This window comes from Ascaphus truei, chromosome 4 (genome assembly GCF_040206685.1).
Source record: "Ascaphus truei isolate aAscTru1 chromosome 4, aAscTru1.hap1, whole genome shotgun sequence".
In the NCBI taxonomy this organism is placed as follows: Eukaryota; Metazoa; Chordata; class Amphibia; order Anura; family Ascaphidae; genus Ascaphus; species Ascaphus truei.
Genome location: NC_134486.1, coordinates 32,131,747 through 32,147,801, shown reverse-complemented (window position 1 = coordinate 32,147,801; position 16,055 = coordinate 32,131,747). Strand labels below are relative to the sequence as shown.

At 40.7% G+C, this 16,055-nt stretch overlaps 1 protein-coding gene across 3 annotated transcripts in view; it reads right to left on the bottom strand.

Moving 5' to 3' along the window:
• The window catches only part of TP53BP2 (tumor protein p53 binding protein 2), a 58,148-nt gene that overhangs the window by 25,698 nt on the left and 16,395 nt on the right, over window positions 1-16,055 (bottom strand). For all 3 annotated transcript variants that reach the window (XM_075595523.1, XM_075595521.1, XM_075595522.1), the window contains 4 exons: window positions 10,414-10,561; window positions 4,922-5,035; window positions 2,615-2,694; window positions 2,369-2,470 (listed from right to left, as the gene is read on the bottom strand). In XM_075595523.1, coding sequence (XP_075451638.1) covers window positions 2,369-2,470; window positions 2,615-2,694; window positions 4,922-5,035; window positions 10,414-10,561 — 444 coding nt within the window. The remainder of the gene's footprint in view (window positions 1-2,368; window positions 2,471-2,614; window positions 2,695-4,921; window positions 5,036-10,413; window positions 10,562-16,055) is intronic.

The following is a 16,055-nucleotide window of genomic DNA, read 5'->3' as shown; positions in this document are numbered from 1 at the left end:
GTCATAGGTAAAGACCGCCTATAGTCGTATACTCAAGTTAGGAGATAAGGCAATCAAGGTAGATATATCATAGACCAACACTTCTAACAGGTGCAGCAGCACAATATGGATCTCATTGCGGGATCATATTGTAATATACATAGAACAATATAATGATTAGATAGTAAGAATCCTCAATATATGTATAAAAATATGACTCCTCCCCCTTATGAAGCTATCCGTGTCATGCGAAACGCGCGTCGGGGATTGATGCCACGACAGTGAAGTGAGGCATCGCCATCTTGGTGCAGCAATAGCAGATCCATACATACGGCTTGTATCCCGATTTTTTCGGTAGCCCTTATACACACATCTTATATAACCCCTTTCATGCTATTTTGCCTGTCACATTTATGTCTAGGAATTACCTACATAGCGTATATGGGTTGTACTTGTATCTAATTGGGTATGTGTTTGGCTACATTTATGGATTGGTCCATGCAGAACATGTGAGATATATTCAGTGTGGACATTTGTGTAGCTACTTTACCAACTCGTGGTTATACACATCCTTTGTGACATTTCATGTATTGTGGCATGTAGAAGTGTATTTATACATATATTCAGGAATTTACTATTTACGCCTATTACATTGTTATAATGTATATAATACGAACCAACCATTGTTATACATAGAGGATTTTTACCATCAACTCATTATATTGTTCTATGTATATTACAATATGATCCAGCCATGAGATCCATATTGTGCTGCTACACCTGTTAGAAGTGTTTGTGTATGATATCTACCTTGATTGTCTTATCTCCTAACTGAAGTATATACACTACTATAGGCGGTCTTTACTTATGACAGATACATGTTTTACTCTATATCTACACACACTGAGGAAGTAACCGCATGAGGACTTTTAAACTACAGTATGTATTACATGTTCCCTCTTTTTCGTTGATTTATGAATGATTCAAATTGTATTATTTTGATCTTTTTAGTCCTATATGGACATATATATTAAATGTGTCAATTTCTGGCTAGCCTTGGTCTATTGACCCTTATGTGGGGATATTGAGAATCTCAGGACTATTAGTCCATCTATTTACGTTCCACAGCGAGTGCTATGTATAGGACCTTTTCAGGTTCCTTCTTGGAACCTGAGCAAAGGAATGGAAGCAGGCACACGGTCTTACTAAAGGTGCAGTTTATTGGTGGCACAATAAACTGCACCTTTAGTAAGACCGTGTGCCTGCTTCCATTCCTTTGCTCAAGTACCTCTGGGATGTCTGGACCTCCCTGGATACAGCGCACCGGCAGATAAGTACCCCCCTCCAGCACCTACCAGCGGTGTGCATGTGCTTCTACATATGTCCTTCTTGGAACCTACCTTGTTAAAACGATACAGTAGTATCCTATTGCACCCTGTTAATACAATTAGATATTATATCACCCATTTTATATTAGGCTGAACGGTAAGGCCACCACAATTGTTTATTTTTACTGCTACAGAGCAATGAAAAACCAGGACCTCCTCAATAAACCCTGTGCCATCAAACAACTTGTCCTCTCACTCCAAGAACAAAACCCCACACAGATCAACAACCAGCCAAAAAAACAAATCAACGCAATGGCCAGCGAAATAAAGAAGCAGTATGTGACTGTGGGAAAATAATATTCAGTGCTCAACGAAGCTGGAGACCTCCCACAGCCTACAGAGAGAATACACTCTGGCACCCTACCTACTGAAGGTAAAAAGACCCAAAGCAGAGACAGACCTTGGGCCAGTACAAAATTAGTGCCCACAGCCTGGGGCAGACAGACAGAACTGGAAGCCCCGGGAGATGAGACTGTGCCAGCGATGTGAGCTAGGAGAGGTAGTAGATGAAACACTTCCTGCTGTGAAGTGAGTCGTGCCCAGCTGAAGAAACTCGCAGCTCTTATTCAGAACTTTAATAATATAGAAAAGAACCAAAAAATAGCAATCCTCCTGGGAGAAGATGAAACCACAGCAGAACTGGCTGCACACTATATCAGCACCTGCCACAGGCTGAAATTCTCCCACTAACCCCCACATCCCTGTGTGTAACTGTTACCCATGTACAGTGCAATCATTATACCCTACCCCATATAAAATTCATGTACTGTGTAATCATTGTACCCCATCCCCTATTATTCACACTTTGGCAATACTGAAATAATCTTTCGTCATGCCAATAAAACTTATTTGATTTCAGAGCGTGAGAGAGACACAGAGACATGAGGGGGCCCTGAATTTTTTTTTCCCCGGGGGCCCGCTAGCTACGCCACTGAACGGACCTATACTGATTCTAAAATATCATCATCAGGATCAGGCATCAAACACCTTGAGACACGTACCTTTGTAGCCAGCATTTGTTGTTGAGTCTCAATTTGCTGCTGTTGACGTGCAGCCATCTCCTGTAGTTCAGCTAGAGTCATATCCATCCTGGGGCCATTGACCTGCATTTAAATATACAAGAAACAATGAACAGACAGCCAGGCAAGTGTCAATTAACTATTTGTACTGAAAGAAAAACATTAGCTGTATGTTGCAGCAAATCAATGACATGCTTCATCCCATGGGGGGAATCATCTAATACATACCCCGTTCTCCATCCTTCGGTCACCAGGGACTTTGACTCCATTTCTTTTCAGGTTTGGGTCATGGACTCTCTGTCCACTCACTGCAATGGAAAAGAACACCAAGGATTGGGCAATATTCAGAGAACGTGACCTCAAAAAGTCCCACTTAACGTGAACAAGAAAGACCAGTGTTTCCCTTTGTTCATGCCCGAATGCAATCTATTACAAATATATCTGTTATATTCCAGTTTTCTCCATTTAAATGAATTTTTCCGCTTATGCCGGCAGGGGTTTTTCACCAGTTACTTGCATCATTTTTTGAAGAGACACTACATTCTTACAACAAGAATTGGAGTTGCAATAAAATGAAAAGTTCTCATAACAGAATACCCATCTAACACATTACGTACTAGTTCAGTTTGTTTCATAGTTTGATATGTTTAATAGCTATGCAAATTAGGTCCAGTAACTCTGATAAAGGACAGCACATTTAGTAATACTGCTCTTGTTGGGGTAAGCAGCAGATTCAATATGACTGATTATGGCTTAATGACAAAGCAGAGTTTCAGAGAACAGACCGTGGTGGAAATCATTAAGAGTCCCAGCAAACATGTTTTATAGTAATAGCTCTCAAACTGAAACCTACTATAGAAGGTTAAAGTTAAAGAGGCATTACATCATTTTGTATTTATTTTTTAAATAGGTTTAAAGCAGGGGGTCTCTGGAGCTGAACGCCATTGATTTCAGCTGCGCTGACCCCGTTTCCGGAGATACTTACATCTGTAGGGGCTGCTGGTAGCAGCTCCAGCTGGGCACAGCAAATCTCTATTTAAAGGTTCTGTGTCGCGGGGTCCAATAGGAAGCCGCAATGTCATCCCTTGCAACTTCTTATTGGTCCGTGTGACATGGGACCTTTATACAGAAGTGTGATACCAGCACCACCTTCAGATGTAACTATGTCGGGGAACAGGTTGTCCCCTGTGCTAAAAGGAATGTGGTTTGGCTCCGAAGACTCACCCTGCTTCTCACCTGGGGGGCAATACAATTTTTTTTTAAAGGCAAAACTCCTTTAAAGTATGTGATCAGGAAAAAAACTATTGAGTAATCGCAATTTGAAAGATTTTTTTTTTTTTTGACTGGTTAAGTAGGACTACAAATTTCATCACTTGTCAATTCATAAAAAACAGATACACAGATTAGGTGTCAATCTAACGCTACACTCAAATATTACAATAACAAATATATATATTTGCTAACATTCACTTGGTTACAGAGATTGCCCAATGCAAAGGGGGAACAGTCACTCGGAACATGCAGCACGTAGCCTCTAGTAGACATGGTGAAATAAACACCATCCCTCCTTATCTCCGACATGCTTCACAAAATCTCCTGGGACCTCCTTGGTTACATAATTACCTATTCACTGTCAATAACCACAAAAGCCAAACATATCCGCCATTCCCGTTTAATCCTTGCAGCTAGCTAAACCTTTACAAGTGGCACTTTGAGAGTCCGACTTTTGTGTTCATAAGAACAATGAGAAGGATGCTGAACGTGCAAAGATTCACACTATTACAAAGTGGTACGTGCATCACAAAAAACAAAGACAGCCCAGGTTTCACAGGACTAGAACGAGAAAATAATTTGGGTGTTCCGAGAGAACGGAGGAAGAAAGCCGCTTCCATCACCAGGGCAAAAATATCCAATATATATGTCACTCTAGCTCTTCACGTCTGCTGGGATTAAAGCAGTGGTGGGAAACTCCAGTCATCAAGGGCCACCAACGGCCACGTATTAGGGATATCCCTATGCCGCCCAGGTGGCTCAGTCAGTCAAAGCCACTGATTGAGCCAACTGCGCTGAAGCAGAGATACCGTGAAACATGGCCTGTTGGTGGCCCTTGAGGACTGGAGTAGCCCACCCCGGTATTAGGGCGCAATATGATACCATGCCGTTGCAGGAAAGACCTGCAGCAATTTGCTTGGCAGTGCATTTCATTCCATGCTCAAAAAACACAAGATCTTTCAGCGTAACAAACAACTCAATCCAAACTCTTCTGGAATTTCTCCCTTGATGCATCAATGTGTCCCGAAGCCATGGAAAGTCAAAAGCATCCAAACAGCCATCGTTTTCGTATCGGCCAATATGAACCTCAGGGCTCCATGTCTTGGCAATGCCCAATTCAATAAGTGACAACAAAAAAATGACTCCGGAAAACAATTAAAAGAGTTATAGAAAAAACGAAAAATACGTAATTCTCAGTGGAAAAACATGCATAAGATGTGTGTTTTTTCCCCCAGAACATTTTATGAAGAGCAGACCACCAACCTGACTCTCTGGAGGGAGGGCGGTCATGGCGCAGGTAGAAGCGGGCTTCGTTCCTCTGCATCCCGTACTTCTGCAGAACATCGCACATCCGTTCGTTATCTGGCACAGGACGCTCTGAAACACAAACACGGAATCGTTGTGATGGGGAAAAAAAGATCAGAAGAAACTTGTTTGGTTATTCGGGGCCGCGAGCTCATCATTAGCTTGGCCACGAGCTCATCGTTATCTGGGCCGCGAGCGCCAGCTCACTTTAAAGAGATTAAACCGAGCAAGGGTCTCTGCTCATATGACTTTTAAGTCAAGTTAAAGAGTAGTTTGTGCATAACATATAGGTAGATTCCAGACCGACACAGTTTATCAGGACTCTTTGGATTAAATAAAACGTAAAGTATTGTCACCAGATGTTGCCAGGTTGGACAATGAGACATCATGAGAGGGTTTTATTTTTTTACTTTATTTTTTTTAAACTTCTCTCACCACTGAAGCTGAATATAAACAAAAATGGATAACACTGTGCTTGCACCCAAGAGTGGAATGTGTCCCAAAACTTGCAAGCTGGCATCTTGGCTTTCAGAGAATTACCTAGGGTTGGGCAATAACAGAATAACAAGAACAGTACATTCATCGCAATAACTATACTTACTAAAATAAGAGTTCAAAAATGATCTAGTAAATCTAAATAAAATGAGTTATCAAAAGAAATACATATTTATATTTACCAGAAGGGCCTTTCATTTTCAAACCTTTTCCATGTCGGACACTTCACCTTTTCTCACCTACACTGCTCCCATCATCCTAACACCCCCTCATTCACCCACCCCATCACTCACCTACACTACTCCAATCACCCCCCTCATCCCATGACTCACCGTTACATACGTCATTTAAAAACAGATTTCACTCAAACTATATACAATATATTGTGAGGAGAGAGCTTGTGAGCCTTTCGGTTCTTGCTGCACACCCTCTCTCTGATGCCGTCCCACATGGAGCTGCCAGACGCCTCTTCCCTCCTGGCAGGCAGAAGTGCAGCGGGAAGAGGAAGGATGGGAGTGAGAGGAGTGTGTCTGACAGCTCCGGGTGCAACCCCACACTCCGGCACAAAGTAATAAAGCCGCTCATATCGTCTTACCACGCGGTAAGTTGATATGTTAGCAGATTTATTACTGGGATATTATTTGGTGCCAGCGTCTGCCGCGGTATTACTATGGTACCAGTATATTGCCCAGCCCCTAATATCAACATATCTGAACAACCACCACCACAACTATCGCTATGTGCAAAACACATCTGGAACGGTGTAATAAATGCCTCACATGGTCTAAAGCAACACTGTGAAACTTGTGTTAAACATACGGTACACAAAATTACATCATACTTAACTAGGAACAAGAAAGGTAGGGGAAAGCACTACTGCCTCATACCCATACCTCCTCCACACGCCAAACTATACATGCAGTGCCATTTGTGCTTGCATGGTGTAAATTCACCAACGACACAAAATTAAGACTGAATGCATTTGTGGGAGGCCAGTCCCTTTTTCAAGGTATATAATCTCTCAGTAAGGTCCTTGTAAATTCACTTTACTTACATTACATGCAAGTATCTTCACTGGTATATACCAGTTTTTAACTGCACATAGTTACATAAAGCTTAGGCTTATTATATTAACCCCTTCAGGGAATATTTCACTGAACATTTATATGCATTTAGCATAGGGACCTGCTATTGAGACAATTTGACGTTGGTTAGCAGGCTTAGCATTATTTCACCTTCCAGACTACTGTGCTTTGAAATATGTCCACTCATTATACTGTCCATGAACCCAAAACGCTAAAACTCATAGAAAGAACAGAAAGCACGTCCAGCATCTTTACAGGAAACAAAAAATATATATAACTATGCGGTAGACAAAGTGTTCCAGATGTCATATAGATTTGTTTTTAGTAAGTTTACAGAGAGGAAATGGATAGCAAGTACTTGTCACCAGGGATAAAATTATCTACCATCACTTATCTAAAAAATAAACCTCTCAGCTGGTAAACCTCACATTCATTGGAAACTTTGCATGACTTCGAAATGGAACAGATTTGAAAACGGAAGCCTTTGTGCCAAACACTGGTTCCCATTCTTCACATTTGCCTTGTCCTGCCAATATTTAATGGATGAGCACAAATATTTGTTCTTTTCAGCTTTATATGTGGAAGAGAACAAGAAGTTTCTCACATAATAGTAAATCAAAAGGTTTTTCTTCGTGTCCAAATAACACTACCTTCTTACAGTCGCACCTGGTCCCGGTACCAAAAGGGGTTAAGGTTCATTGCTATAAGCCATCACAGACCCACAACAGCCACAATGTACTACTATGTTAGTCACAAGTCAACGTGTTCGGCAAACCCAATATTACTGGTACAGCGCTGCCAGGGGGTCTGCAGGGCATGGCTATGAAATATATCCCAAACCCCTCTAGTACAAAAGAAATGAATAGATAAACTCTCATATTAAAGTCACAATACTACATTCTCCCCCCCCCCTTTTTTTTGTATTATTTGTATATACAGGCATACCCCGCATTAACATACGCAATGGGACCTGAGCATGTATGTAAAGCGAAAATGTACTTAAATTGAAGCACTACCTTTTTCCCACATATCGATGCATGTACTGTACTGCAATCGTCATATACGTGCATAACTGATGTAAATAACGCATGTGTAACAGGCTCTATAGTCTCCCCGCTTGCTCACAGCTTCGGTAGAGGTAGGGAGCCAGTATTGCTGTTCAGGACATGCTGACAGGCGCATGCGTGAGCTGCCGTTTGCCTATTGAGCGAAATGTACTTACTCGCGAGTGTACTTAAAGTGAGTGTCCTTAAACCGGGGTATGCCTGTATGTAAAACATGACAATGTACAATTCTACATTCTTACTTACCTACGCGGGCAATCATTTGGTGCTCCTATTATAAATCTGTAAAAATCCTGATTGTGTGACTAACATAATGGCTGCTTCAGTCAGTGCAACTCAGCAGCTACAATGTATCCTTGTATTACTAAGGTAACATTATTTATTGTTACAGTTTACAGCAGAAACTGCTGGGAAATTTGGCAACAAAAGATCCCAAACAGGGAAGTGTTGCAAATATCTTGTACTGCTGGGGAGGTGGGCTAACGCCTGCTATAGAAATCAAAGGATGCTTTAAAAAAAACGCATATAAAATGGCATTAAGAATGGAATAATAAAAAACACAAAAACAAATGCTGTATTATCCAAAACTACAGAACTGACTTCTTACATTTTCGCAATATTTCACATGTTTTGTAGCTTTAAGCCACAAAGAAATCCCTCAAGGATAGGGGAGAAAGAAATCCCCAATTATATGCACACTAGACCTATACTGCAAGACTGCGCGTATAAGCGCCCGCGGCAGCAACGTCAAGCTGCGGTCTCTGGAAAAATCAAATTGACTCGACTTCCAGCTTCTAGTATAAGCGCAGCATAAGTAATGTTCCAATACACAAAGAACCCCCTACTACAGGGGTGGTCAACTCCAGGACTCCAGGGCCACCAACAGGCCAGGTTTTCTGGATATTCCGGCAACAGCACAGGTGGCTCAAATAAAAAGCTCTGTGCTGAAGCAGGGATATCCTTAAACCCTGACCTGTTGGTGGCCCTCGAGGCCTGGAGTTGGCCAGCCCATCTCTAGTATGACTGTATTAAGAGGGCTGGAGATGCATACGCGTATGGATATTTTGACATACCAAGTTTATTTTGGATGTAGCAATTATTGGCCTGGAGAAGTGGGATGTAACAAGTCCCCTATGAGGTACTGTAGGTGTGTAGAGATTCCAAATTGATATTTATTATGAGGTACAATAATAAAAAAAATTAAAAAGAATAAAGGAGAACACAGAAAAAAATCGATAACCTAAATGTGTTGATACAATACAGTGAATTAAAAATGTCCTTCCAGGAGGCAGCCAGCAGTCATATGCAGTCACTGGGCTAACTTCAGTGCATCTGATTGTAGCAAATACAGTAGTTACACTTAAAGCTGCAGTTCAGTCTTTTTTTTTTTTTTACATTTATTTTTTTACTTCAATAGTTTTATGTGTGCAATCTCTAATTACCTAAAGAACTGTATAGCTGCAGGTCAATTCGTTTTCCATGTATTGATAGGTCGAAATTTGGTGACATATTAAAAGCTGGCATTTGTTTATAATCTGCTTGACTGGCAGTGGAAGCTCATGAATATTCATGAGCACTACTACACTGACAAGTGCTAGAGGGAGGGCAGGGCTGACAAAGGGGTGTGCCAGGGCTTGTGACAGGACATGAAGGGGCAGTGCCTTAGCAAATGGCTGTTAAAATAGAATACAAGAAAATTGGTCTTTCAAAGTTGTTTTTTTAAAAACAGAAAATGCTAAAAGTATTTTTTCTTACTACAGAACTGATTTATTAAAAAAAACAAACATGCAGGATATTGACTGAACTGCAGCTTTAATCAAATGGCAACTGCCTTCATTTCTCCACATACCGACCTCATTGGGGTTTCTTTGTTACTTCCCCTGGTGCACCTTCCTTATCTCCCTACGGGTTGTGTGAGTGCCACCAGCTGTGTGCATTGTTATGTGGTTGGTTTGTTTTTTTTCCCCTTGTATAGCAGCGATGCGCACAGAGTTTTTGCAGACACAGTCTCTGCCCCGTGGAGCTTACAATCAAGTTTTTGGTGCCCGAGACACAGGGCGATAAAGTGGCTTGCCCAAGGTCACAAGGAGCCGACACCGGGAATGGAACCAGCCGCCCTACTTCAAACTGTGTCATTGTTTTTAGAGTCAGTGTCTTTACTCACTAAGCCGCTCGTTCAAACTCAGATATCACACTGCAGTGCTGGGATTTTATCCTGTTAATTTATTATTAAAGGATTAGTTAAGACCAACTACTGGGCTCCAGAGAACTGAATCAACTACTGGGCTCCACTTTGGGCATAAAACAAATAAAAGACAATAGTATTGGAAGTAGATAGATAAATATTTTATTTTTTGTGGTTTGCACCCGATTATTTTTTTCATATGAAAACACAGACTCTGACTGCAGATCGGCCCTCCTACAGTGACTTATTTAGCATGGATTATTGTGCGGCGGCTCACATGCAGAAACTGATAATATGGGAAGATGATTTTATTTGACAACGTGACTTTAGTGGGAACAAAATGAAGGTGGGAGTAGTATGCGTTTGCTGCCACCGAGGCACAAAACAGTAACCATAAAACTTAGACTGCAAACTCCCCGGGGCAGAGATTTCCTTTCCTATTGTCTGACTTTGTTGTACTTATTGTAGTATAATTGCTTGTAGTGCATTGTCTCTTTCGTAAAGCAACGAGTACACTGTGGCGCTACAGAAAAGTATCCATACATAAACATACTACTTTCCCCCAGATCCCTGAACTCCAGCGCTGGTAATAAACAGACCGGTATAGTATGGATTTCCTACCTGAACCACGCCACACTTCCGCCAAGTGGCACTCAGTCTCGCCTGGCTCCTTACAGAGCTCGACAACGTCTCTGCAGGTGGTCTCGGGAGTGACTGGTACCTCCGTGAAGTGCTGCTCATTGTTACTGAGATATACCGTGAGAAACATCTGAAAGAGAAAGGGGAACAAGCTTGTAACAGAACTACCTTCTCTGGGTCACACAGTAACGCATTAGTGTCAAGTCACCGTGTACTGTGCACACGCCAACAAGTTCATACACCACATTGTAAAACAGTGCATTTCAGGAGGATGGGGCACAGAAGGGGTAAAGAAAGTGGTGGGTGAACAAGTAAGGGGATGCTGCTCTGTAACTGCAAAACTGGGCAGACAATGCGGCGGCGCAGTAATATTTAAGCATTTAAAACCCCACAGTACATAAATATCAGAGTTGGGGACAAAAAGTCCCTTAATACACAGAAGTTGAAAAGTAATGAACAGTTTGTTCTTTTGCTTTATATATCTACACATTGCTTTGAAGTGGATTACCGACCCACATTTATTTAGTAGTGCTATTCCATTAGATTGTACTGTAAGGGGTCTTCTGGATCCATTCAAGTGAATGGGTCATAAGGGGTCTTCCACTGCAGGAAGAGGCCTCATGGAGTAGCTCCCAGGTGTGAAAAGACACCCATAATGCAGAAACTATGATGTTAACCCATGTGAGGGCTGCATATTGCCCACTACTGTATAAAGCGATGAAATCTTTTACATAGTTACATAGTAGATGAGGTTGAAAAAAGACTTCCGTCCATCAAGTTCAAACTATACCTTTTGTAATTCAACTTGTGTCAACGATGCTCACACGGCAAAAAGAAGTCTTCATACCTCAGATGAGGAGCGGTCACGGCACTTACCCCCTTCTCCATGCAGCAAATAATTACTAACTGCTCAGTGCTAAATAGTCTCAATATGTTTACAAGGCCATTTATTTCCTCCCTTAATTCCCAAACTTGATTTATCACACGGTAAGACAGCCTGCAGCCTCCTGCCGGTGGAATAGAGCACCCTACTTTATCGGGATACAAATCGAAGCCGTTATGATTAGTTGTAAGGGGCAGAGCCACGTAACAATTTCAAAATACAATGGTTAACAACCAATCAGGTATAATCTGCTTCTTTAGCAGGATTAAAAAAAAAAAAAAAAAATGTATATATATATATATATATATATATATATATATATATATATATATATATATATATATATATATATGTATATGTATATGTATATGTATATGTATATGTATATGTATATGTATATGTATATGTATATGTATATGTATATGTATATGTATATGTATATGTATATGTATATGTATGTGTATATATATATATATATATATATATATATATATATATATATTAGTGATTGTATATAGTTGTATGGTGTGAAAAGCAAAACTCATCTAATTATGTTCATCTTTTTGAGTAATGATGGCTTCGTAATTATTTGGCAAATAAAAGAAAGGGGCGGAAAAATGTACTTGTAGATTTGAGAATTGACAACTTAATCACCAAAAGACATTAAACATATTATATTTAATTACCCTCCAAAGCTTTTGTTGACTATGGAAATTTTAAACATTGAAAATTTTTCTCTTACTTTAGACATACTATATTTGAACAATTTAACACTAACTTCTATCCTTACCATGGCTTCTGTAGATGGCTGGATATAATATACATATATTTCATACGTCTCTTTTTGTATTACTCATTGATTTGGACTATCAATATGGTATTCCCCTATTTTAGTATTGACACAGCAAGCACAGCTTTGGAGGGTTTTGTCAAAGAAGATGTTTCTTGGACGGATATCAGAATATAGGTTTTTTCATTTGAAAAAATTATATTATGCAATATTATATTATTTATGCTAGTTGATTACTTCCCTCTAGTTTTTTGCTATTATATATTTTCCTTTATAGTTTACTTCAATATATATTTCTCTCTCCTTTTTTCATCTTCTCTCTTTCTTTTTCTCTTTTTAACCTGCTGTGCCAAATTTCAATGTGAGTTTCTGGCTTTATTTAATCATATGCATTTAACTTTCTGTAATTTTATAATCACGTCTGTTTGTGTTGTTGGCATTTTTTTTTACTGTTTATGTAAATTTGTCTTTTTTGGCATTTGTTTAATAAAGTCGTATTTGTTCAAAAGTAATCGACCTATCAGGACACACGCCGCCCCCGGGTGGGACATGCGTCCGACGGTCCACGTGCACATGACATCATTCTCCCCACAATCTCACTGCTAGAGCGGAGCTCTGTCACTATAGCAATGATGAATAAAGCTCTGCTTGTTCACATTTTATTATCCAATGGGTGGCCACACTTCGTTTAAAGAAGCGTGAAGCTGTTGGATGACGTCATTTTCACGCCTAAGCCAATAGTATGCCGGTTTCAGATCACCACAGTACACCTTGATAAAGGGCTTCTTTGCCCAAAATGCATAGGTGCGTTTTTTTTTACTATACTGGGGTCTGTTATGATCCAATAAAGAATTTTTTTTTTAAATGAGAGCCCCCTCTGGATCTCTTCATTCATAATCCTGCAGAGCTCTGCCAATTTCTTCAATTGCTCCTGCTGCTACTCTACCAGGCAGAATTTGCACGCTAACTCACCTCATCAGAAGGAGACCAAGGACAGACAAGTGGCAACTGAGACCTACAAAGTGAGTTTCTTCAGTTTGTCATATCCTTTATAGATTAATTTATTGGATGGTTATTTCTGATTCTGGGGAGATGTTTTGTGCCAATCTGGCTTTTTGTGTGATTGCCATAGACAGGGCCGTCTTAACAGCATTATAGGCCCCCGGGCAAAGCATTGCACTGGGCCCTGCCTACACAACCCCAGCCATTAATTGCCTCCCGCAAATCCGTTACAATATTCAGCTTCCATAACATTGCAAGCAATAAAAACGGCAACATTTCTCTCGCGAATGCAGACACGCCAACTCTCCGCTACAAGTCGTAATTTCTCCTTCTACCGAGTTAGCGGGAGATTTGAATGTTGAGGCGGGTGATCGGAAAATGAGTGTTAAATTCTGGTCTGTGCATAGATTAGCATGGGGCCCCTATGCTCGTGGGGCCCCCGGGCAACTGCCCAGCGTGCCCATGCGTTAAGACGGCACTGGCCATAGGTTACACTACGCACTAGTCTCCCCTGTATACATTGAACTGATACTACAATCAACATTTAAGGAGGTCATATTTCTAAACTTTCTAATGATATTATATGGACGAGTCATTTTTTGGATGCACCTTATTCACCTTGTTATTGTACAGTATATAGTTGTATAGTGTGAAAAGCTAAACGATTGACCTTTTCTTTGGGAGCACCAATTTAAAACTCATCTAATTATGTTCATCTATTTGACTAATGATGGCTTTGTAATTATTTGGCAAAGAAAAGAAAGGGGCGGAAAAATGTACTTGTAGATTTGAGAATTGACAACTTAATCACCAAAAGACATTAAACATATTATATTTAATTACCCTCCAAAGCTTTTGTTGACTATGAAAATGTTAAACATTTAAAAATTCTTAAATCTCTCTCTATTTTTTTCCCCAAAGAGGTGTAACTGGTGGACATACTGTATAACCTTTTAACCGTCCTTCGTTCACTTTGGCCTCAGTAGTGACTTCTCTTTACTGTACTCAATCACTTTCCTTCTCAATGACCATCTTTGCTACTCAAGGTGTTTCCACAGAACGTCATCTTTAACCGGTCGTGTTTGTTTTTCCCCAAACAAATATTATCTCACAGCTACCTGCTGTCAGTGCAAGTGATGGCTAAACCTGACATAAGAACAAAACAAACACATGAGCAAACTATGTTTCATGGGCTGACATGGAGAAGGAAGGTACTATAACCATCGTGGATGCTGGTACTGCTCACCTCCCTAGGTCTAAATATAGGGCGGCCATGCGTCTTTGTTAGACCTTTTACTGCCATTGCTCTACAATAGGGATGGACACTGGAAAAAAAAAACACACACACACACACACACACACGTTTAAGAAGACATGGGGGCAAGGATAATTGATGAGAATATAGAGCCTCATCAATTGACAACCCTGCCTTCACGTGGCGCCACTTGTTTCTAACAAAATGGGCTCTGTGGAGCCTGGGGCCTAGCGTCCCCTTGGGTATATCCAGCTAAACAACTTCCATGGATCTTTTTAAAGTGAAGTTTTCCGTGGAAGTCGCCTGTACCCGTCCGTGGGAGCAGAGGCGGAAAGTAAAAAGTAAGTAAGAAGACCAAGACTTCCCAGCTAAAAAATAAATGCACTTGTATGTTCTGTAATGCAAAGGTTAACATGTTCCGTATACAACTGGAGACAAGGTTAAAGAGGCTAAATGTTTCGTTCAAAATGTTGCTAATTGAAATAGTTCATTGAGCTGTGTGATTGTTCATTGTAACAGGGCAGTCATTGTACATCTCCTGTGCACAGATCACTTCAGGAGTTGGCATCTTTACCTCTCTCTGAAAGGGGATGTTTACCCGACACAGGCTGTGGACAAAATGTGAACATGAAAACTGTGACGTTCATTACCGTGCGAGATTAGCAGTGCAAGTGTGTCTAAAAAGGGAAAGCCATTTGTAGCGATACAAAGTGAGCGTTGATGTCGTCTATATAGGATATTCAGTAGTAAGCTTACTGTTTACCAATAACACAAATCAATTTAGGGCGAGTAAATAAAGTGACAAAAACCCTTAATAAAAATACCACTTACAGTATGGGTACATTTGCATGTCAGACAGGTCTGCAACGCTGCCTTTCCCCATTATTGCTTAGCATACAATGCTTCCACTGCAGCAAGGGATTCTGGGTAATGACATGCAAATGAGCACACAGTATCAACCTTAAAGAAGTGCAGAGCCAGTAAACCTACACAGACAGCTCTTTATTATCTTTTGGGTCTCAATGTGATGTTGGTTACAGGCTATGCAACGTGAAGCTGGTAGTTAGTATAACCAGACAAAAACACATTATGGGAGTGTTAAAAAAAAAAAAAAAAAAAAAAAGACAGAAATCCTTTAATAGGCAACCCATATTTCCAAGATCCCGTTTCGGAGAGGCCCATTTAAATAATGTATAGTAAAGTTCACAAAACTTGCTATAAAACAGCTTTGGGGAAATTACCCAATTATGACTAAATGCTACATTTAAATAACAGTGTTATCAGAACGATGGCGTTTGTAAATTTCTATTTTTCTACTTCAACGTAACACAAAAAGTTTATCAATATACTAAAATCACATCAAGGAGAATTGTTCCCGTTAGTCCGAGACACCTTTTGTGGCACTGTCCGTTAGAGCAGGAGTGCGCAAAGTTTGTGAGCTGCGCTCCCTTGCTTGGCAGCCCCAGCGTTTGCGCCGCCCCCCCTGCTCTGACCCGTCACATGACCCCGCGGGCCATTTGACGCTGCGTGGCCAAAGAGCCGGCTGACAGCAGGTAGGAGATGTGACAGAAGCCTCACGCCTCCCCCAGCATTTAATTTATATGCCTTGGCGAAGGATGCGGGGCCTCTAACCGCCACGCCCCCCCAGAAAATCTTGTGCGCCCCCAGTTTGCGCACGCCTGAGTTAGAGCAGA